The sequence below is a fragment of the Pavona decussata genome, unplaced genomic scaffold (assembly GCF_977016875.1).
Source record: "Pavona decussata unplaced genomic scaffold, jaPavDecu1.1 SCAFFOLD_141, whole genome shotgun sequence".
NCBI lineage: Eukaryota > Metazoa > Cnidaria > Anthozoa > Scleractinia > Agariciidae > Pavona > Pavona decussata.
In genome coordinates, this window is record NW_028145554.1 from 327,369 (window position 1) to 351,355 (window position 23,987).

Here is a 23,987-nt window from a genome sequence, read left to right on the forward strand (position 1 = left end):
TACGAGTACGTCTTTCAAAGATCTCCCTTTTCTGTACGAAAGTAGGGAAGGGTCTTTGTAGATCTCTCTTAGCGGAGGCTGATTTTCTATCAAGTGCCATTTACTCATCTGAATTGTTTTAGGTTAGGCACAAAAGGGCGATATTCCGTAACAAACGGCAAAATGTTTTTGCGCGTTTTTTGTTTGTTTTGTAGTGCCGACATTCTTTCGCGGAAATTGACTTCTGAAAGAGTTTTATATATAAGGTTATCGAGGTAACCTATGTAGCGTAATCTCTGCTTAAATAGAGTAATGTTTTCTTCAAATGTTGTTTTTGAAGATTTTGTTCTGAGAAGTCTTGAGGCTTCGCCTTTGATATAGCCTGTATTGGAGAGTTTCTGTCGGTTTGAAGTGCGTGTGCACATCAAGAATAGATTTTTTTTAATCTTTCGCATCTCAGACAAGTATATTAAGAGTCAATGTCTGAGAAAACCGGGCAAAATCTGAAAAAGCTGAAAGATGGGGGTCGGTCAAATTATTCCATACTAGCATCATAGATAGGTTAGGTGGACTTATGGATAAATATACTAAAGTTTGCTCTTCAAGTGTTTTGGTATAGGAGATATGAGAGCCACTCTCCTTCACCCCCTCAGGTCCTAGTTTTTCTGGTAGATTTGACCCAAATTTGACAGCCAGCAAAAACTGTACAATTTAGCAAACGGAGTTCGTGTTTTGTACCTGATATAAATGGTCATAGAACTTCTTGTAAAAAGCCAGAGATATGCGAAATAAGCAAAAGTCACTCTACAACATTTAGTTTAGGAATACCTATATTTCGCATTTTCGAATGAGCTAGAAATTAGCCATTTTCGAACTCACGCAGAACACACAACTAAATCTTCAGCAGCAATCGGATGCTAAAACCAAATACTCTTACCTTCCCTCTATCACAATCAGCAATAATATTTTTGGGCCATTCAAACAGCAAGATGCTTCACCACCTCCATTACTCCTGCCACTCGTTGTCATGTACAGCACGACGCGACGCAAGCAATGTGCCGATTAAGCCGCTCTTGGATTCCACATTGGATTTCTCCACAGTTAAATATATGCAGTTGACTAAAATGGTCCCAAAAAAATCAGAACCCCTCTCTGGCCAATTTAACAGAAGGAAAATTTAAAAAGAAATATGAACTAAACAGAACGACGCCATCTTGAGTTGGATTGCTCTCAAGGGACTGGGACCTACTAATTTTTACTTTGGGTAGGGAGGGGACAGGGAAGGACCTATCGCCGGCGCATTGTTGCTAGAAACGTCTGTTTGTCGCGATAAACAGCTCAAGATCTGAACAAATAATGACATGAACGAATCATGCTCAAAATAGAACCAGCGCAGCAGAACCGTGCAATAGCGTGAAAAAATAACTTCATTGGATTTTTTTTTGAGCGCGCGGCTTTGGATGTACATTTCCACCGTCAAGAAATCAGAGATATCCAACTCCCGCGTTCTTCACAACTCGATAAAGCACGCTAAAGCATGAACAACTGGAATTGTTGAATTTAATAACAAAAACTGCAATGCCTTTATAAGAAAGTTTCCGTTTAGTAACTTCGAAAGAAGTACCGTTATTTGACATTTGTACTACATAACATTAGTGAAACAAATCGCTGTACAATGTATAAGCAAACTGATCACAGTTATTACTCAATAAATTGACTCTCCTAGGTTAATCTCTCTATTCGACACGCTCCCCTCTGAATCACTGAATCCTTAGGAGTATGCGCTTTTTTTGTTATAAAAGCTGCTGTTGAAAACTTACACAACAAATTAACAAAAAATTAGTTTTGGCTGTATTATCTCCGCTTTGATACCTTGATAAATATGATAGGAGATGGGAAGGAGGAGCTGCCGGACCGTCAAGAACGCTAATCAGAGAATAAACAAATAACATCACGTTAACGTAGAATCTGCAACGCCCGACTCTTAAACTCTGCTGGGATCACCACAAAATTGTCACCGAGTCGAATAAATAATTAAAGAAGTTATATATCGGTCCAAGGGAACAGTAATCTTACTATTAATTCAAAACATTCACCTTAAGCTTGTCCTCAAATTTTGAGGAAGCATCCTCCACTTTAAATCTGCTTGAATGGCCTTTTCGACAAGTGTTACACAGGGCTGAAACAATATTTGAAATGTTGATTTCAATTGAATGAGATGTTTGTTACATTGTAACAAAACAACGCATCTGATAAATTAGGAGAGATTTCCGAACTGATAAGAAACTACACGTAAGGTGAAAATATCTTTAGGTAACATATAAAGAGCAAATTAATTACCAAAAATAGGTGAATTGCGAGAAAATAATTTAAATATTGGCTTATTGTACATACCGGATCCTATTGGAACTGAAACTTGAAACTCCTGGTATATCTCTTCCGACACCTGTTTGTTTACCCGACGAGGATTTTTTAATTTTTTCGCTTCACCTCTGTGAGATGAGTGAGAGCAACTGGATTTTAACTTCTGGTAATGTGTTGTTAATTCGTATTTGTGCTTCGGACATTTCCCTGTCTTCCTCTGATAGAGAATGCAATCCGACGCGATTGAGAATAACATCAGCCTCGTTAATCCGTGTCCCTAAGCCTCGACTTCGATCCACTGACACCCAGATTAGTTAGATAATCTGTTAAATCCTTTCTGCATGATTTTAGAGGAATGACATAAAGCTCATTTGGCGCGTATGGTGTTGGACCGTGTTGGACTGACAACAGTGGAAAATGAGCAGCTCATTTTGCGTTGTACATTACGCTTCTGACTGCAATGTAAATACTGTCGCAAAAGACTGGAGCGAAGACCATATGTTACGTATTAAATGTAAATATGCATATGGTAAGAACAAAATTGTCATAAAATACTTTCGTACGTGTATAGTCTCTTACAATATAAAATAATCTGACGTTATTTTGTCGGATTTTTTCCCTTTGTATTGAAACAAAATAGAGTTTCTGCAAGTGAATCTGCAAACAAGACTTCCAACTGGGCTACGCTATTGTTTCTCCAAATTACTCTTGTGTTTTTGGCTCTTATTTGATTCGTTGTAATCCCGTCTTTGACAGTACAAGACAGCTTGACCCAGAAACTTCGCTTAATCAAAGCCCACAAAATGCAAATTAAATTTCAAAACGATTTTCCCTGCCCAGCAAGCATAACAACATGTAGGCCATTTAATAAGCAAGGAAAATGGTTGTCACTCTCGTTAGTATCTTCATTTCCCAATAGTTCGTTATTCCTTGTTATTTACAGCATGAGCCTAAACCAGCCTTCCTTAAATCAAAAAGCTTACTTATAAATAACAGCGTGGAACAATCATCCATGGCAAGCCTTAACTAAGCCCCTGGCTCCCTTACAACCTATCAACTAGTTCCCAGTCTATCCCGAGTGAACAAATTCAACATGGCGTCGTTTTGTTTATTTTCGCGTTTTCTTAATTTTCTTTCCGTTAAATTCGCAAGAGAGGGGATTTGAATTTTTTGTGGAACTAATTTGATTAACTGAATATTTTTAACTTAAGACAAACCCAATTCGAAATCCAGGAGCGGCTTAAACAGCACATTGATTGCGTCGTGTCGTGCTGTACATGACATCGAGTAGTAGGAGAAATGGAGGTGATGTAGCATCTTGCTGTTTGAATGGCCCAAAAAGATTATTGCTGATTTTAATAGATGGAGGGTAAGAGTGTTTGGTTTTGGCATCCAGTTTTTGCTGAAGTTTTAGTTGTGTGTTCTGCGTGAAGTCGAAAATGGCTAATTTATTGCTCATTTGCAGATACGAAATATAGGTATTCCAAAACTAAATGTTGTAGAGTGACTTTTGCTTATTTCGCATATCTCTGGCTTTTTACAAGAAGTTCTATGCCCATTTATATCAGGTACAAAACATGAACTTCGTTCGCTAAATTGTACAGTTTTTGCTGGCTGTCAAATTTGGGCCAAATCTACCAGAAAAACTAGGACCTGAGGGGGTGAAGGAGAGTGGATCTCATATCTCCTATACCAAAACACTTGAAGAGCAAACTTTAGTATATTTATCCATAAGTCCACCTAACCTATCTATGATGTTAGTATGGAATGATTTGGCCGACCCCGATCTTTGACCTCCTGCCCGGTTTTCTCAGACAATAGCTCTTAAGTTGCTTCGAAACAAGAAGAACAAGCACATTCCTCTTTTCCCGCCATCTTGTTCAGAATGAAGACCTTTGCATATGCCAAGTCGATGGAACGCGCAGACCTCTGGGATAGATATAATTTATACGTAACGTATGCATTTGGTTCGGCAAATGTAAAAGTTCGACGTCTGAATCGAAGTCGAACTTTTGCCGTTCTATTCGACTGGGGCAGTCGAATAGAACGGCGGGTCGACCCAAATACAAATCTGTCGATCCTAACTGCTTCATACGTCGATCTTTACATGCGCCGAACCAAATGATTAGGTTCGGCTCATGTAAAGTTCGACGTTTGAACCGGGCATAATACTCTATACTATGGATTTTTGGCCTAATTTTCATCCCAATACTATATACTATGGATGTTGGTTTAATTATTATCCTAAAACTATACAATATACATTTTGGCCTACTTTTCATTCTAATACTATAGGCTGTGGATTTTGCCCTAATTTTCATGGTAATGCTATAGACTATAGATTTTGGCATAATATTCATGCTAATACTATACACTATGCATTTTGGCCTAACTTTCATCCTAACACTATACACTACAGACTTTGGCCTAATTATCATCCTTCCACTATACACTATAGATATTGGCCCAATTTTCTTCCTAACACTATACACTATAGATTTGGCCTAATTTTATTACTAACACTACACTATGGATTTTGGCCTAATTTTCATCCTTACACTATACACTATGGATTTTGCCCCAATTTTTATCCTCACACTTATTATTACTTATTATTTGCCCTAATTTTCATCCTAACACTTTACACTATGGATTTTGGCCTAATTTTTATCCTAATACTATACATTACGGATTTTGGCCTAATTTTCATCCTGATACTAAACACTACGGATTTCATCATAATTTTTATCCTAGCACTATACACTATAGATTTTGACCTAATTTTCATCCTAACACTATACACTATGAATTTGGCCTAATTTTTATCCTAAAACTATACATTACGGATTTTGGACTAATTTTTATCCTAACACTATACACTATGGATTTTGGCCTAATCTTTATCCTAATACTATACATTACGGAGTTTTGCCCAATTTTAATCCTAACACTATACACTATAGATTTAATCCTAACACTATACACTATAGATTTTGTACTTATTTTCATTCTAACACTATAAACTTTGGATTTTGGCCCAATGTTCTTCCCAATACTATATACTTTGGATTTTGGCCTATATTTTATCCTAATACTATACAATGCATTTTGGCCTACTTTTCATTCTAATACTATAGGCTGTGGATTTTGCCCTAATTTTCATGGTAATGCTATAGACTATGGATTTTACATATAGGCTATACACTATTAATTTTGGCCTAATTTTCATCCTAATACTATACATTACGGATTTTGGCCCAATTTTTATCCTAACACTATAGATTTTTCACTAATTTTCATCCTAACACTATACACTATGGATTTTGGCCTAATTTTTATCCTAATACCATACATTGCGGATTTTGGCCCAATTTTTATTCGAACACTATACACTATGGATTTTGCCCTAATCTTCATCTTAACACTATACGCTATGGATTTTGGCCTAAGTTTTATCCTAATACTATACTTTACGGAGTTTGGCCCAATTTTTATCCTAGTGCTATATACTATAGATCTTGCACTAGGTTTCATCCTAACATTATGCACTATGGATTTTGGCCTAATTTTCATCTTAACACTATTTTTACCACAATTGCTTATAATCTCGCAATCTGATTGGCTAATTTTCCGTTGTCGATAAGAGTCGAGACGACGCTGCTCGCGTCAATCAGCGCGCGGAAATTTTGACAGTTTTTGTAAAAATTTTCTTTGACGTTGATATTGGGGTGAAAAACAAATCGAATGTGGTTTAACGTTGTCTGCACTCTTATCGACAACGATCTTCGTCATCACAGTGTCCACAACATTTTGACCACTGTGATGACGAACTGAATATCATTGTCGATAAGAGTGCAGACAACGTTAAGCCACATTCCATTTGTTAAACACTATGAATTTTGGCCCAATTTTCATTCGAATACTATACACTATAGATTGTGCCCTAATTTTTCATCCTAACACTATACACTATGGATTTTGGCCTAATTTTTATCCTAATACTATACATTACGGATTTTGGCCTAATTTTCATCCTAATACTAAACACTATGATCCCATGGTTACCAGTTTAATGAAGTCAGGATTGCCAGTTTAATGATACTATTTTGTGGGCTATTTCTTTGTCCCTGTTCCCTTGGGAGGTCTAAAAATTGTCTCAGAGAACGTTTTTGGACACACTGATTCGATTAGCAGCTTTTTAAAGAATATCTGTCGGGGGTCCAAAAATCGACATTTTTCCAAGGGGTAAGTCCAGGCTTTTGGATCAAAAATGACCAAATTTTGAATTCGGCATTTTTCTCTCCTTTATGTCCCTAGGGATGTTGGCGTGTCCTAAAACTCTCTTGGGAATCATTTTAAAGTGCAAATAACGCCCTGATAAAGAATTTTCTGTTTCTGTCTCATCTTTTATGGGCTATTTCTTTGTCGCTGGTCCCTTGGGAGGCCTAAAAAGTGTCTCAGGGGACATTTTCGGACACACTAATTCGATTGAAAGGTTTTAAAAGACACAATGGTTGGATTGGAAGCTTTTGAAAGAATATTTGTCGGGGGTCCAAAAATCGACTTTTTTCCCAAGAGGTTCAGGGGTTTGGGTCAAAAATGACCAAATTTTGAAATCAGCATTTTTCACTCGTTTATGCCCCTAGGGATCTCGACGTGTCGTAAAACTCCCTTGGGAATCATTTTAAAGTGCAAATAAAGCCCTGTTGAACCCTAACGCTGACTTCATCTTTTATGGGCTATTTCTTTGTCCCTGGTCCCTTGGGAGGCCTAAAAAGTGTCTCAGGGAGCGTTTTTGGACACACTGATTTGATTGGAAGCTTTTTAAAGAATATTGGTCGAGGGTTCAAAAGTCGACTTTTTTCCAAGGGGTAAATCCATGGTTTTGGGTCAAAAATGACCAAATTTTGAAGTCGGCATTTTTCACCCCTTTATGTCCCTACGGATCTTGGGGTGTTGTAAAACTCCCTTGGGAATCATTTTTTTAGTGCAAATAACGCTCTGACAAAGAATTTCCTGTTTCACCCTTACCCTAACTTCATCTTTTGTGGGGTATTTCTTTGTCCCTGGACCCGTGGGAGGCCTAAAAGGTGTCTCAGGGAACGTTTTTGGACACACCGATTCGATTGGAAGCTTTTTAAAGAAGATTCGTCGAGAGTTCAAAAATCGACTTTTTTCCAAGGGGTAGATCCAGGTTTTTGTGTCAAAAATGACCAAATTTTGAAGTCGGTATTTTTCACCCTTTTATGTCCTTAGGGATCTCGGGGTGTTGTAAAACTCCCTTGGGAATCACTTTTTAGTGCAAATAACGCCATGATAAAGAATTTTCTGTTTACCTCTCACCCTGACTTCATTTTTTCTAGGTATTTCCTTATCTTTGGTCCCTTGGGAGGCCTAAAAAGTGTCTCAGAGGATGTTTTCGTACACAGTGATTCGATTGCAAGCTTTTTAAAGAACATTTGTCGAGGTTCTAAACTGACCAAATTTTGAAGTCGGCATTTTTCACTTTTTTATGTAACTAGGGATCTCGGCTCGTTGTAAAGCTCCCTTGGAAATCATTTTTAAGTGCAAATAACGCGACGTCAAAGAATTTTCTGTTTAACCCTAACTAGTTTAATGATACCAGGAATGCCAGTTTAATGATACTATGATTTTCAGTTTAATGATACTATGGTTATCAGTTTTTAATGCTCAACGTAGTATGACTGCCACAAATTACTTTCATTTATGCTTTAATTACCTGAGGACGACGCCAGTTCAAAAATATAAAAATTAAATCAAATATCTTCAAATTTCGTATTGGAAAACTCCTTGAAAGAAGAAACATACCAACCTTGGTTAGCTATTTGTCACAAACTAGCGTCGATTAGCCTTCTCATTAGCAGACCCAGTTGCTGATTATTTACTTAGGACTGTTCATAATTCGTTAACGCTGCATAAGTTTCTTTCCTTTTCCTGAGACATTTTTTTACCATTTGAATTCTCTCTATTAGCACATCCGTGCCTGATGTGTCTAACCAGTTTCACCTATTCCAGTTTGTTACTACTGTTTTAGATTTTCTACAATTCTTCTCTTTTTCCCACAATTTTATAGGATAAATTACAGCTAGTTTTGTAAACTTTTTGTTTCTTCTGGTTTGTTCTCATCACCAAGTTCTGAATTTTCATTTTGTAGCGAAATGTCACCCCTTACGTTTGGCTTACTATCTGCATTAAATTCTGTGTCCTCTGAGGAGGGATTCATTTCTTTATTTTCCTCATGTTTGCTTTCCATTTTCTCAGATTCAGTTCCGCCTCCTTGCCTTACTATCGCAGTCGCGGGAGAATCCCTTCTTAACGCTTCACTGTTGTTCTCAACCTGTGGTCCTTCTTCTTCCTTTACTGGAGGATCTAAATCTTTTTCTTGGTCATATTTTCTTTCTGTTTCCTCAGCGTTGGTTTTGCCGTCTTCCTCTACCTTTTGTGCCATGACAGACAATTCACTGTTGATTTCAAGCTTCAAAGCAGTTGGTTTTGGTTTATTAAGCGCCTGAGGCTCCTCTTTAACCTCTGAATGTTTCTGACTTTCATGTTCCTTTTCCATTTCTTGTGTTTTAGTTTCTCTATCTTGGTTACTCTCTACCCTTAAACCAGGATCATTTTCCTTTTTCCTGTCATCTTCGCCCTTAGATTTTGAATCGGTTTCTTTGGGTTTAGTCAATGTTTTGATAACTTGTCTTTTGTCTTTTGCTAGATCGCCTTGTTTTTGTTTATCTTGTTGGCTTGTAGTCGTCTTTTTTGTTGGTGGTGGTGTCGGTGGCGTCAGCTCAACTTCTCTGCTCACACGCTGATCGTCAGCAGATCTTAAAACCAAAATAGTATGTAAACAATTTGAGCAAGATCGAGCAGGGCTACGAACCCTGGCAATAGCCGTTTTGGGAAGTGGAACTCTTTAACAATACTCTTCGCTCTTCACGAATTTCTTCTCGCCCCTCAAGCCTACTTTTTGTTGAACAAAATCATTCGAGCGGAGGGAATGGATAATTTCTGGTAGTACCGAGACGAGCCTATTTTGCATGTACTAAATACAAATAAGTAGATGTGGTGCAAAACCCTTTTTAGGGATTGTATTTGCAGGTTGGGATAACAAAATTGCAAGCACAGGAGTGACTGCCCAACCCTGGCATTTCGTTTCCTAGTTAAGCGACCCCGTATTACCTAGCTAATAATTTGAAGACGCCTTACGACTAGGTAACAAGGCCAACCAGAAATGTTGCTGACTCCCCCCTCCCCCTCCAAGTGAATAGTATTATAAAAAAAAGGCTGCCGTTCACTACACTATCCATGTACAACTGGAAGAAGAGAGACCTCGTGAGGTGAACTGTGTTGCCAAAAGTTATGGTGGGAGATAAGCGAGCAGCCTTGAGCCGGCGAAGTCCGTGTCCAATCTAACGAATTGAGCGAGCCAGGTGGCTCATGGATGTCGGCGCATGAATCTGACGCTTTCTGTAGCATCAAATGACGAGGAGTCTTACTTTTTGCCCAAGGATGAGATGCCTCGGCTTCATACTATATGCCACAGACAAGAGCAGGTCCAAGAACAGAGTCACTTGGCTCGATACCAGTTACTACACATGTAATATTTCATATGGATATCTTTTCCAAGTGATTCTTAGAAAGGGATATCTTGCAATTGTCTTTTGTTATTTCTATTTTGCGGTATAAAATAGCAGGAAATAATTGTCCCTGAAGACCAGCCTGGCTTTTAAGCTAGCAAACTAACCTGGTCCTCAATTTAATCTTTCCATCAACCTCCACGTTACTTGTGACGTCATTCCACGTTACTCCATCATCTGTTGAGTATTGAACTTTAAGGCCAGGTAGGGCAGATCTGATTTCAAGCCTCTTGTTTATAATCCTACGAAGAAATAACGAGAAGAAAAACAGATTGTCGACTGATGGGGAGGGGTGTCATAAATGCTAGGTGCCATTAGCTCACTCACTCAGCTGTTCATACATAACAATAATTCCATGAGCGCGGGAGGAAGCGCCAAGTTTGTTATTATGAAAAGTGGGAGTAGATTAACTGTTTTATTAAAAAAACAAATCAAGAAATATTGCAAGACCAACCAGAAGAAATTTGCTATTTCTCGGGGTATGGACAATGGCTCATATACCATGGCCGCTTGGCCAATCAAATCCCTGGCATTGCATTATACAATGATCCGGTTTTGAATAATGGCAGGTATCTGCTGGTAATGAGTAGATTGAATTGCTAGTGCTTTATTGGTACGAAGTAACTTATTGTCAAGATAATGTTTGAATTTTTTCAAGCTTCTGGCGAGCGAGTCGACAACCAGATTCCACTGTGTGTGTATGGCTTTATAACACACAACAAAAGGAGCAGGTCAGAAAGTTTCGTACGAAAAGGAGAGAAACTAATTTGGTCAAAAATTTGAAACCGCCTGTGCACTGTAAAGGGATAACACAGTTAGCTTTAATACATTTTATGGGTTTTTCACTTGTTAATTATTACGACTGAAAGGATAGATACGCTGGTTACTATTTTTGTGCTATTTTTGTTAATGTAATAATTGGCATATCAAAATCACCAGACGATTAAACTTAGGCAATGATCGGCGTTTAAAATTTAATATCAAATGGTTTATTGACCCTTCTTTGAAGAATAGTAAACCACGTGGTACTCGTGAAAAGTACTAGGAATTTATTCAACTGTATGTTTCAGTACTTTAAGGGAAATGGCCAAAACTACTGTACTCTTTGAACTCTTTGAAGCACACAATAGATGGTTGTCTCTGCCTGTCCCCCCTTCCCCAACGTCAAACGATTGTGTCCTTATTGCATAGCCACACCTTAATTCAGCAGTAAAAAAAATGATAATGAGCTTTAAACCTCACTTTAATTTTCTTGTTTATTTAACAATGCTGTCTCTTGCTGGCTAAATTTTTCTGTGCGAAGTAAACTTTTGTCGGTAATGTTCATGAGAGAGGTGGTGTCTTCGATAACCCCCTCCCCCTAATCCAGACAAGATGGGTCCTCTTCGAACAAACTTTGTTATGACCAGTTCCCTAAAGGGAAATTTCCGATGTTGCCAGTCCTTTGAAGAAAATTACCTTCCTGCTGGTGGAGGTACGCGGTATGGGACAGCCATCTTGTCCAATCGCCCCAGTTCTCTGTAACTAAGTGTATTTGCAAACTTCACCCAGGCAGCATTCCTCTCAGCGTCCCGTAACCTCCTGTCACTGATATCTTCCCATGGTGCTTTGTGCCATGCACGTTCAGCCAAGGCAAGTAGACGAGGGGAAAGCATGGCGTACATGTGTTCTGCTGTTCTTATTGTTTCGCCCCAGACTGCTGCTTCAACACCTAATGAGAAGCAAAGGATATAGAGAGTAGTATAAGCAAATAAAGATAAGAAAAATGACTTGTCGGTTAGAGTATTGGTAAAGGTTCTTTTCTTGAGTAGGGGTAAATAGGTTTGGGGGTGGGAGCAAGACCGTGGAGGGGACAGAATGTAATGGTAGGCTATACGTATCACTGCGCGTACTCCTCATCTCCTCATCTCCTGAACTCTTAACCTCCTGCTGCCCTGTTGTTTGATGACCATGATCCATCAGTGATCCATTTATCTTGGAATCGCACACTCCCGTCCCTGTTTCCTCCCGGCTCTCCCATAGCTGTTTACTGCTTTTCGCCCAGCTATCACTCTCCCTCTTTGCTCCCTCGCTACCATCTTAGTGAATAATGGTAACTGGTGAGAAACGTGCCTACCCAAGATGTTTTGTCGTCCTCCGCTACACTCCTTGAAACCAGTGCAATTAAACTTCATGTGGTCGATGTCACTGTAGAGATCTTCAGGCATAAAGCTGAATACTTTCCTAGTGTCAATATAGGGTGTGGCCCAGTACTTTCCACGCTCCTCTGAGTGAGGCTCGTACGGATGGTCAAAGTATATATAGTCCGGGTTAGATAACACAACCTGCAATTAAAACAATTTTGAGCATTGGCGCCATCGTCATGGCGTCGATGCGTATTGTCAGCGCGTGGCCTCTTGTGATTTACATGGATTGCTTTCCCATACGCCAGAAAGATTGCAGTTAGACTAAGATTAATTTACTGGGTGCAGCACTTGGCAGTACCGTCAACTTCAATGGTAACGGACCTGTTTAGGACTGAGAATGTTCGTCCGTAATGGCAACAGAGTGAAGTGGTAAAGCGAAACTTAATTTCAGTAACTCTCCCTCACCGAGGCCTCAATTCCTGTCTGAAATAATTGGATTCAGGTATCCTTAAAGATGCGTGCCTTAAATGGTGGAGTGTCCGTAGAATGGAAGTCGAATGTAATTGAAATGATAATGTTACGGTAATCAAGAAAAAGAAGTGAAAGATAGAAAAATTTTTATAAACGTTATTTACGATCTACTGATATTTTGACAAACTGTATTTGTAGTCGGTTACATGCAATAAAAAACGTTACGGCTAATTTATACGTAATTTTAAGATGCGTTGAGTGTAATTCAAGCCCCCCAAAAAACTGAAAAAAATCCCTTGAGCTGAAACGAATTGATTGGACATAATCACGAGTTAACTTTACCATCCTTTGAACAACCGGACCACGGTTAATAAGTGTTTTTCCCTAAATAAAATAAATAAATCACTTTATTTAAGTGTCAATGTATTTAGCGCAGAGCACTCATTGGGGACACTTTCCAGATTGAATTGGAATTTAGAAGTGTTGGTAGACAAAATTAGTAACACAAAAGAACTTTATAATGCTAGCTCTGAGTTCACCCAAGCCAACCTCCTAAGGGATGAAAAGAGACGGCACCTAATGGACCATAAAAGTGAGTAATAGCATAAAAACATTAAAAACCTGGTATCCATGCTTAGCCATCAAGGAAATTTCCTTAAGGTTCTTTGCAGCACCTGTCACACTCCATGCAAACGAATACACTTCCTTATTTGAGAAAAACTCCCTAGGCAGTACTCTGCGCGTTTTTTTGTCGAACAAAAAGTCTCCCCAGCCACCCATAGCGATTTTCATGTTCGCTGTGATATTTGATAGTCGCTTCAAGAAGTATTCTTTGAGTATGTTATGCATATTTTTGCTTTTGATAGCGAAGTCTAATGTGCCCGCAAGCTTTTCACACTCTGGTGATTTTATCCATGCTCCCCCTGGAACCTCGTCTCCTCCAAAGTGAAAAACGGTGAGCGGTTGGATATCGCGATGAAGGTTTGTCAGCTCTCTCAAAACATGTTCCATGAATCTGTACGTGGAGTTGAGACAGGGATTAGCAGTCTCGTCTGTAAAAAGTTGCACTGACAGGTATCGTGATTCATCTTTAAAGTCACTAATGAGAAACTCCTTCGCCTCTTTTTCCATTCCTTCTTGTATCAATCTATCATGGCGGGCTATCATGCTTTTAATAGCTGCGTGACTATGCCCAGGAAAATCGAATTCTGGAATCACTTGAATGTGACGTTTTTTTGCGTAACGAAGTATTTCCCTGTAATCTTCAATTGTGTAGTACCCAGTCCCCGAGGACCTGGTATCGGGCCCTGAACCAAGTTGAGAGAAGATACAACTTCTCTCTTGCAAGTCATGACATCTCCTGGAGCCAACCTAAAATCAGTTGTCAGAAAAATATGTTAGTTGTAGTCGAGAGAAGAATGTGAATGAAAGTGAGTGTCAATGAGTGTGATGCCAATAAAAGTGGTTTCACGAAGCTTGAAACCTAGGCCCGGAAAGCCGGTTACGTGCTCTAATGCCCGATTAACAGTTAACCGAGGTTTTCATCTGGCTCGTTAAAAATGCCTTTAAAAACCCAATTGTAAGCTAAAGGTAAAGAAAAGTCGAAGTCAAAACTGAAGGAGAAACATCGTTTGGAAAAATGCTTTTTGATTAGTAGATAACTCGAATCAAACCTCATGTTAACCAAGGATTAGGATTATCGGGCTTTCATCAACTGGGTCCTGGTTTACTCTTGCAGCGTAGAGTTAAGGATAGACGCAAGCACCCGCCCAAGCACAGGCCTGCGAGATGAGAGTCGGCTGTATTGGCAGACTATCGCATGCACAGTACCTGTAAGTTCAGTAATTTGATCACCATAGCATTGCTTGTATTTGCGTTTATGCTTGCGTTAACACGGACAATGCAACGATGCAAACGTAACTCAAAGACGAGATAAAGGAGCGATTTCTTTTCACGCAATAGTGTGTAGGCCTCTGGTTTACGTTTACTTGTCTTATGCCTTCGTTTATGCTAGCTTCTCGCGTCGTGCGCGGACTTCTGGTTGAAGATAAAGAACGGTTGAGAAAATGACAATGTTGTTTGATGAATTTCGAGATGTATGTCAAGTGTCTTCTGGCTGGGAATGTGTGAAGTTTAGAAGGACAGAATAAATGCTAATGAAAATACAAGGTCTACTTCAACTAACAAGAAATGGTATCAATGTTTTCTTATTTTAAAAAGACCAAATATCACCAGTATGAAACTGACTCTTTCTTACTGAAGTCAACTCTTCGATTCCTGGTATTTCCAGTCTCCATCCTTCATTATCCGTGAGATGGAAATGAAACTTGTTCATCTTATACATGGCCATGATGTCGAAAAGTTTCAGTATTTCATTCTTGGGTTGGAAATTTCGAGCAACGTCAACCATCAACCCTCGATACGAAAAACGAGGAAAGTCTTTGATTGACACCTGAGGAACCTCGCTTTTTTCGTTTATGAGTGCGAGAAGAGTCTGGACACCATAGAACACACCAGCATTTCCAGCTCCTGTAATGTTGATTAACTGCCTGATGGCATTCGCTTCAAGATGATACGATTCATGAAAAGACAGCTGACCAGACTGTAGTTTCTCAACTTCTTCCATGGGCACTTTACCCAGTGTAAGTTTGATAACCTTGCTACCAGTAGGTTGGGACATAGATTTCTTTATGTTCAGCTTACCTACGAAAATAGTTTTTTCATGAGAAGTAAGGAAAACGTTATTTAAGCTTCACATGCTATCTACATGTACTTATCAAGGTATCTTTCTCAATCACGTTTATGGCCATAAACTAAGATGTTGTAAGACGAACGCAGCGCACCTCAGAATACCTGTATCACGCACTACCAGGCACAAACAATCCGTTTATTCCTAGAAATGCTAAACTTAACTTAACTTAACTTAATTAACTTGACATATTTTGACTGTATACATACATGTCGTGTTTTGAATATCTTTTTTACTGTAATATTACAGTAATTCTTAACACCAAAGGCAATAAATAAAGGTATTGTTATTACTATTGATTGTCATTGTTACATGGAAGGACGTCCTGAAAGATCAGTGGGAGTTCGCTGACGACATATGGTCATAAAGTCAATGTAATTGGCCGCTACTCTCAAGGGTGGCATCACAAAACGCCAGGGACTTGTAAAATTTCGGATCCTGGAGAGGTAATTTTTTTTCTACACTAAAACTAGGAAAATCACCAAACATTGTTTTTTCTAGCAGGGTTTTATCAACTACAATTCACCGGCATTGAAGCAAATAAATGTTTTAGTATCTACCAAGCTAGTGGAAAGGAAATAACAATTACTCATCTATTTTTGATGCAAAACTCGCACTTGAAATACAGGGCAATGTCAGGAGATAAATAGCGAATAAGTAAAGTAGCCAATCAGGGCGCGCGCTTGAAAAATACTATCCACTGAGTGGCTAAATGAACCTCGTTACATATAAATTAATGTTGAGTCTGGTAGTGAACGGGTTAAGGGATGACGTATATTTATCGAAATTGATTGCTACAAAAACCCAGCTTTCGGAAGTATGTCCAGCATTTGTGTTTGTTAAATCTGTCTGGGGTATGGGTTGTATTCTACGGGGTTATTCATGTAAGACGTTTCGTTGTTACTCAGTTAACCCTAAATTTAATAGGTAACCTCGACTACGTATGAGAGTAATATCACTCGAGTATTATCTTTATTGTTGGAGCCATTTTGTTTCCAAGACAACTTTCAGCTTAGAGCTGGTTCGGCCCATGCCATACCGGGCCAAAACTTATCTCAGCTATCAGCCCCAGTTCTGCTCATGAAATTGGTCTTCAAGCATCCAATTTGTAAAATCAATATTTTTTGAATTCCAAAACGGAACGTCTTGGGGCAGGAAAGGAGCTGAAGCCAATTATGGACTTCAGGCTGGTGTGAAGATAAAACTGGCTTTGATTGTTTATTTCTAGAAAGAGAATATGTCTTCTGTAATCTCAAGACAAAAGAAGACTATCGTACCTACCTGCCAAGAAGCTAGTTTCCTCCTCCAATCCTGGCTCTCCAAATACAATCCAGTCACCATCAATCAACAATTTCTTAGACTCATTCAATCCAATTATCTGCGCAGGAGTTGGAATAACCAGAAGTGGGGCTTTCCCTAAATCAGCCACATCATTGTTTCTAAAGCTGTCGAATAATTTCCTTCTCTTAGGAATTAACGCAAAGTCTATTTTTTCACTGGCAGTGTTGGAAATAATCCTTGGCTCAAGACCCTCTGCAGCAATGTACCATCTTGGGGCAACGTCACTCTTGGCCATTGTTGCTCCAGTATTGACAGTGAATTTCAGCAATTTTCCAGGTAAGATAGCTGGAAAATCCCCTGTCGGTTCTACCTTATAGGAACAGCCGTTCAAATGAGTGAGTTTTAACGATTTTGCACGAGGCAATACGTAGCCTTCTGGCTTATGCACAAGGTGCCCTAGTTCCATTCCTGTCGTTAAACAAACATACATGGCCCACCGGTTTCTTTCAATTGGTGTCGATCCTTTATTTCGTAGGGTGATGACTGCCATATGAAAATCCTCTAAAATCTCGAAGCGTACTTCCATATTTGTTGCTATACTGTCAATATTGTCTTGGTTTAAAGGTGGTATTGTTGTAAGCAAGGTTGGTTTTACGTGTCCAGTACTTCGACTAGCGATTCTTGATGTACTGATTTTTGAGATGATGCGTTCGTTTGTTGTATTCAGCTTTGCTTCATCTGTTAGTGAAATGTTAGCAGCAATGTTCGAAGTATTTTCCTTCAATTTTGAACGTGGTTTTATAGAGTCAGAAGGGCTTACGAGTTTTATAGGGACGCTCCTGTTCCCAAGAAGTGGAGATGTACCTTGGGTTGCAATAGTAGTGGTCGTGAATTTCACAGCTGTATTAGCTTGTACATCGTCCCCATCTCTGATTCGCTTTTGAAGGGCCGCTGTTTCACTGTCGACAACTGATTTCTGCAACTCTTTAGTTAGATGATTTGCTTCATCTTCGTGTTCCCTTCGAAAGTTCGGTTTGGAGAGGGTGTCAGTCAATTGTAAATTGTTTGCATCAGCGATTCTTTCCAACTGAGCGTCGATACTGGGTTGAGGTGTTCCTTTGGAAAGATTTTCACCCTCATCTTCATTTGAGACCTCTTTGAGATGAATTTTATCCAATCTCTTGTCAGCGATGACTTCTTTCCACAAATCTGCAACGGCAGGATGGTAGCTCCCAACAGATATGAAACTCAAAGGATCGTCATCTGTGGAAGGTATACAACGCAATATCAATAGAACTCCTAAGAATAAAAGGAGATATTTTAAGGATGCCAGAAGAGAATGAGTGTGTACTAAATATTCCTACTTGTGTTAAAGAAGTATCGTTGTTAGCCAATCCACTCCTCGTGCAGCCTATTCAGGCCGATCACGTGCTGATTGAAGACAATAATAATACTATTGTTTAGTTCGTTGGCCCTCAGTCAATGGTATAAACTGTTACAGTCTCCCCATTTCCTTTTGCTTCTTCTTTTTTCCGTTCTATTTTATTTTTATTTATTTAAATAAATAAATAAAATAAATAAATAACTTTAATAGTAACATCCTCGTGAGGTTTTTCAGGAACTATTTACAAACTATTTCCAATTTATAAAAGCAAAAATGACAATAAAAACTCGAAATCACAATTTATGCTGGTATTCTACTAAAATTTAAAGCTTATGAAGGAAATGTCTGCCTCAATAGTGTGTCTTTCAGGGTGCGTTTGAAAGATGCCAATGAGGCACTTTGCCTAAGTTCATTATGCAAGTTATTCGATATGTAGGCCCCTCTATAGGAAAATGTGCGCTGGCCTATAGCCGTTCTGTATAGCGGAATCTGCAAAGAGTTCCGTGTACGAGTGTTACGAGTATGTATATTTGAGCGCTTGGTAAACTTGCTCGTTAAGTATTGAGGCGCAAGATCGTTCTGACATTTAAAGGTCAAAACGGAGTCTCTATAGAATAATTGTTCTTTAACAGGAAGCCAGTTTAGCTCTCGAAGCAAAGTTGTTATATATATATTATTTATTTTCCTGCTACATCTGCACAGTTTCATACTGTGTAAGAGGAAGATATCGAAACTTTTGGATGCAGGGGACCACACGACGCAAAATAAACTGTTCTGGATACGTTCCATTGCCGGATCTCTTGTAGTAGAAATGCACGTCACTTTACGTGTAAATAAACCAAACCAATTCCAAAGCTGACACTACGGCAAAGGGTTTATTTATTTGGGCCAATATTTCAACTAGTACAACTAGTCTTCTACAGGACAAGTGTTACAATGAGAAAAACTAACGGCTCTAAAACGTTTAAATTTGAATGTAAACATAAACGGTTAATGGTTAACCAGTTTACATGACGTAGCGTATATGAAAGGAAAAAGGAATAGAAATGTGTTTTCTTCGATTCACGAGCATGTAAAAAGATGGAAAGTTATCGACATTCTTTGCCCTAAAAATCGAAGAAAATAGACTTCAATTTACCACTCACTCGTTGCGTTAGGTTTAACTTTGTAGCCAAATTAAGACGCCTTCCACTTTGTGTCGATTACTTTCTACTTACCAGGTATCGCTAACCAGTTTCCTATGTACTTCTCATTTACTGCGTGTGGAGTAACTACTTGTTTTGTAGTAAAACGCTTCAACATGGTTCAATTTGGCAAGGCGTAAATTCTACACGTGTCGTGGCACAGACAACATCCTGAGAACACCGAACATTGGTTGCAGTTTTAAAATTTATGACCGTCCCAGAGCAGTGTCGGTTTGGCAGAAGCCGGGTAACGCGCTTGGAAGGAGTACCGAGTTTAAACCCTGCTAAGACTTCCTGTTTTGTTTCTTGTCCAAGAAGTGTCATATTATTTGAACCGATGTCGTAAAATCTGAGCATCTACAAAGATGACTCGAATGTAGAAGAAACAACATACGGAACAAAACTAGGTTCGAAACCTTGACACCAGAATTGCTAACTAACACTCGTTACGCGCACGCTTCACACGAGAGCTAAACTCATTTAAAAACGTGGTGTGGAGTGGATTAAAAGAAGAAATAAAAATTTACCAAAGGTTGTTTGATTGAAAAGAAAAATATTTTATCAGCCCACAGTTTTAAGGCTAACCGAGTGAATTCCAACTTGTCTTGTCAAAACAGAATAAAAAAGGTGGTATTTTAAAGTTATTATAACCCGACGTAACAGTAGCGCAATTAAAGGTCATATGAACCAAAATTTCGCTTCTTTTTGTTTATTCATATAAACGCGACTAATCAGGAAAAGGAATCGTTATAATCCAAAATTAGCAAATCATTTTGGTCGACAAGCCTTTTCAATTTCCAATGTCTTCGCGACGTTAAGTCCAATAAGTTTAAAACTTCTAGAAATGTTTCTTTCGAATATTCTGTGCATTTTTCACTGAAATAAGAGGTATTTAAAATTTTGGTTCGTTGAACTTTAAAGACGATAATTGTTCACAGCTTTGCTATATTTAAATTCGAACAGCTAACATTTGATACGCAGTGAAAGAATAAAGTAAATAAAGAGGCCTGAAAGAAATTATGGACTCTCTCAAGTTATATGTATATTTTTTACAGAAGCCTATTAGGGATGTTGTCTGTTGCGAGTATCCATTGACAACCGTTACGGCCTGGAAAGTATGGGGGCAAAAACAACATATGTTACAAACGATCTTCTGAACCTTAGACTTAAAATTCCAGCTTCTTGGTTCGCAGTTTGTTTAAGAGGAAATATTATTTACTGATCTGATAGATAGAAAGAATGGTTATTTCAAAATAATATAAATAAAATGACTACTATCCTTGTCGTGGAATTAATCCTTATATTATACGCTACACGTGTCATATTGCCAAACGTTAGCATATGGACTACCCGCCTAGGTGTTCTTCTTGTATTTACATTTCAAGCTTTGTCGAATAAACATGGCATAGGGTATAACCACAGGAAAAAAGTAAAAGGAACTCTGTGTGGTAAACAATTATGAAAATACACCTTATACAACCATCGACGGGGTTCTACAACATCGCCTATTATTTTCCAAGCGCAAAATCTCTTCGAGTTTCTTCCGTCGTTCGCTTAGATGCAGACTAAAAACTGGGAATCGATCACAAAATAGTTTGGAACTCGCTTAGGTATCACCGATGGATATAATCTGCATGTTCTAAATGTATGTATGTATTTACTCAGTGAAGCTTTCAATGCATATGGACTATTGCGCTTACTTATGACCATTCATTGCAAGCTGCCGGTCAATCAGCGCTTGACCGGCGCTTTTCTACAGAAAAAAAAGCTTAGGATATTATTTTTCATTTTAAAACTGGGGCAGTATCGCATGGAGTAAAAGTGTCACAATTCTCCTCTTTCTTAAGGATACTTCCTGGGTTCGCGGGTGTCCTTTGGAAAAAAAATCGCACGCGCGCAAATTTTAATAAACCTATAACAAACTGTATATCATTATAAAGCTTAATAAATGTAGTTTCCTATAAAAAATATAATTGATTGATCTTTTCCTTTTTTAAGTGCCAGGAGCCAGTAGAACGTCGAATCGACCGATGGTCGTTCCTTTGAATTTATCGGTTATCGAACGCCGCGCGAAGAACGAAATCGTTGCACAGTGTTATTCACAAGGCATCAATCAACAAAAAGGTGTCAGGCTTTTTCGAAATTCTGATTGGTTATTTAGATATCCACGTCTAAAGTTTGAGTAGCAAAAAATATTTGAGTCGTGTTGCGTAAACAGTCGCCACGGGAAAAATATTTTGAAAATCAAAATTCCCTGACACCTTTTTGTTTGTCATTATTCCTCGAATCTTCGGGCCAAATTTCACGACAATCCGTCAAAACCACATACCCTATTAATTCGTTCAAAGTCGACATACTCTGCCAAAATTCAAGTGCGAGTTTTCGCTCGATAAAGGTTTGTAAGAAAAACAAGCCTCCACAGGAGATTATGACACCTCATTAGGTGGCGAGCCAATCGAGCAACAGGACCCCATGGCGTCAACAACAATAGCACAGAATTTCGCGGAAAAAGTATCGCGTTGCAGACACGTTTTAGACTCCGCTGTTGTGATCGAGCGAGATGGGGAAAGTGGCGAAAGGAAAACGTAAAAATCAACCAGGAAAACGGGGAAAAACCAAGGCTAACGAAACCAGAAGCGCGTCAGCGGAGAGTTTGCCAAACTGTGCACTCCTCGGAGGAGTGCACTGATAACAGAGATGAAATCTATTGGGTGGGTTGTTCGTTTTGATTGCGTGTAATGTAATTTACGCTTCAACCCGGGCGCTTCAAGCTAAAGCGATTATTCATTTCGTATCAAAGGAAATGTATAATGAAAGAAAATCGCATTTTTACTGTTACTTAGGTACGATGGTGATTTCTTCGTAAGAAATATTCAAGATAGCGTGGAGCGGAGCAAAAAGCAAGAGAAAGGGCCACGCAGAACGCGCTATCTCCAGTATTACACGTGGGCTGATACGCTTCTGTTGAGTTCTATTTCATCGGTCTAATTCTTGCTGATTTTATTCCAATGTTTCATTACAAACGCGCAGTAAAACGTTATTTGGTTTTATCTCGCTGCAGAAGAAAGAAATCGGCCCAGACGATGCAGAATATGATATTTGATAATTTCACAGGACGCTTGCCATGTTACCCTGCAGGACTTTTGCACGGCAATCGACCTCTGTGTACTTGATCCAATAACAGTGGATTAATTTGAAGGCCGCTGCTCCAGTTCTTCGTGATCAACTTCGACAGAACCTTCAACTTCGACTAGAGTTTCTTGGTCGAGCCAAGAGCCTTTGTTGCTCTCTGCAAGATCACGTTTTCGATCTTCGCCGAGACCTATCTTTCCCTTTTTCTTAGGCCCTGGCTTCTTCCGGGACTTTATCCACAGGCTCTTTTCGTTTTTTGATGACTTTTCCATGTGAGAAGCGCCGGCAAAGAATAGAAAATTCGAAGTGAGAAATTTTCTGCAGGCGAGATGTAAACAAAATATGCTTATTTTTGAAATACGAGCTCCCGGATGAAGCGTTTGCCGCGAAAATTCCTCTGGGGCGTCTCGCACTAAGAAGATTATGACACCTTTTTTATTTATTTACTTTTAGATCGAAATACGTTTTCCTAAATATCTCGCGCGCTTTTTAATATTTTTCAATTTTTTTTTCAGTAAATGTTAGATAAAATCCCCAAATTCTATTTGGTCGAAAAAAATGTTTTTTCCCTTTTTTACCCTATCGAACCCAGGAAGTACCCTTAAGCAGCCAATAGTTCTAATAATAACAACGCTTAAATCACTTACCTATTTCACTTGATTTATCAGGAATCATACGGTAGTTAAAAATAATGAATACACCGACATTTAAAACCACGATCCAAACCAGTAGAGTTTTTAAACGTGGACGGTGAATACATCTGCTCGTGCCCTGCATGATGTCAGCTCAGGATCTCTACTTGTATTCGGATGTAAGTTTACATCACAGCATCGCCAAAAGACAGGTCTATGTGCTATTTACTTGGATGTAATCCTAATACACGACGATACTCAACAGTAGGAACGATTTTTTAGAACCAAGCAAATCGTGTGACGGTTAAAAATCCCGGCGAAAATAAAAGCTTCGACGACAAAACCGTATCATTACCAAGTCACACTATAATTTATGCAGAACCTAACAACGGTGAATAATTTGCGAAAATAGTGGAATGAATTAAAGTCACGCAACTCACTCTTGTTTACATCAGTGAGAAAATTAAGGAACAATCAACAAGGAAATGAGGCCAAAACCCTTACAAACCAGCTGTTATTTACTTTGGTCACCATAATTATTATTCCAGGGCATTTTTACCGCAGAAATATTTATTTTTCCACTGATATGTGAGGTGAAGTTCAGACAGGTTCAAAGATAAGTAGTGAGAAAAATGGAGTCGAATGTTGCCTCGAACAACTGAGGCCGACTTTTATCGACACTTCAGTATATCCTGTTTATTATTCCACTATTATGTGATTTCACCAAATAAGGTCAAGAGAACGCGCAAAATATAAGACCGTAATACACTGTAGTGGGTTTGACCGGTTTACAAGAGAGCGAATACGGACAAAGACATTTCACTGGCTTTCTGTGTTGTTTACGTCATTGGCACGCGCCATATACTGATGGACAGATAATGCCGGGTGTATTTCAACACTCTTACATGAAAAGAGAGGCCAAAATAACGTTAAAAAAATCTTTTTGTGATGGAATAATGAATTTCCTATTCGATGGTTTTACATACAATACGAGCGGACATTTTGCTCATTGCTCGTATTACTACGCAAC

At 38.8% G+C, this 23,987-nt stretch overlaps 1 protein-coding gene across 1 annotated transcript; it reads right to left on the reverse strand.

The window, feature by feature from the left end:
- Window positions 1-8,001: 8,001 nt before the first annotated feature.
- On the reverse strand, window positions 8,002-23,415 carry LOC146466705 (uncharacterized). The gene is made up of 8 exons (XM_085126881.1): window positions 22,973-23,415; window positions 16,626-17,888; window positions 14,853-15,298; window positions 13,217-13,966; window positions 12,115-12,322; window positions 11,457-11,709; window positions 10,106-10,240; window positions 8,002-9,185 (listed from the first exon to the last, which is right to left on the reverse strand). Exons 1-8 carry the CDS (start codon window positions 23,100-23,102, stop codon window positions 8,450-8,452), a joined length of 3,921 nt encoding a protein of 1,306 aa, XP_084983007.1. The 5' UTR covers window positions 23,103-23,415; the 3' UTR covers window positions 8,002-8,449.
- Between the last annotated feature and the right edge of the window lie 572 nt (window positions 23,416-23,987).

Coding starts and splice junctions, on each gene's coding strand:
- LOC146466705 (XM_085126881.1), bottom strand. CDS start 23,102: ATGCAGGGCACGAGCAGATGTATTCACCGTCCACGTTTAAAAACTCTA. Junction 13,967..14,852: donor GAATCGAAGAGTTGACTTCA/GTAAGAAAGAGT, acceptor AACTGATTTTAG/GTTGGCTCCAGGAGATGTCA. Junction 10,241..11,456: donor GTACCTCCACCAGCAGGAAG/GTAATTTTCTTC, acceptor ATTTCTTCGTAG/GATTATAAACAAGAGGCTTG.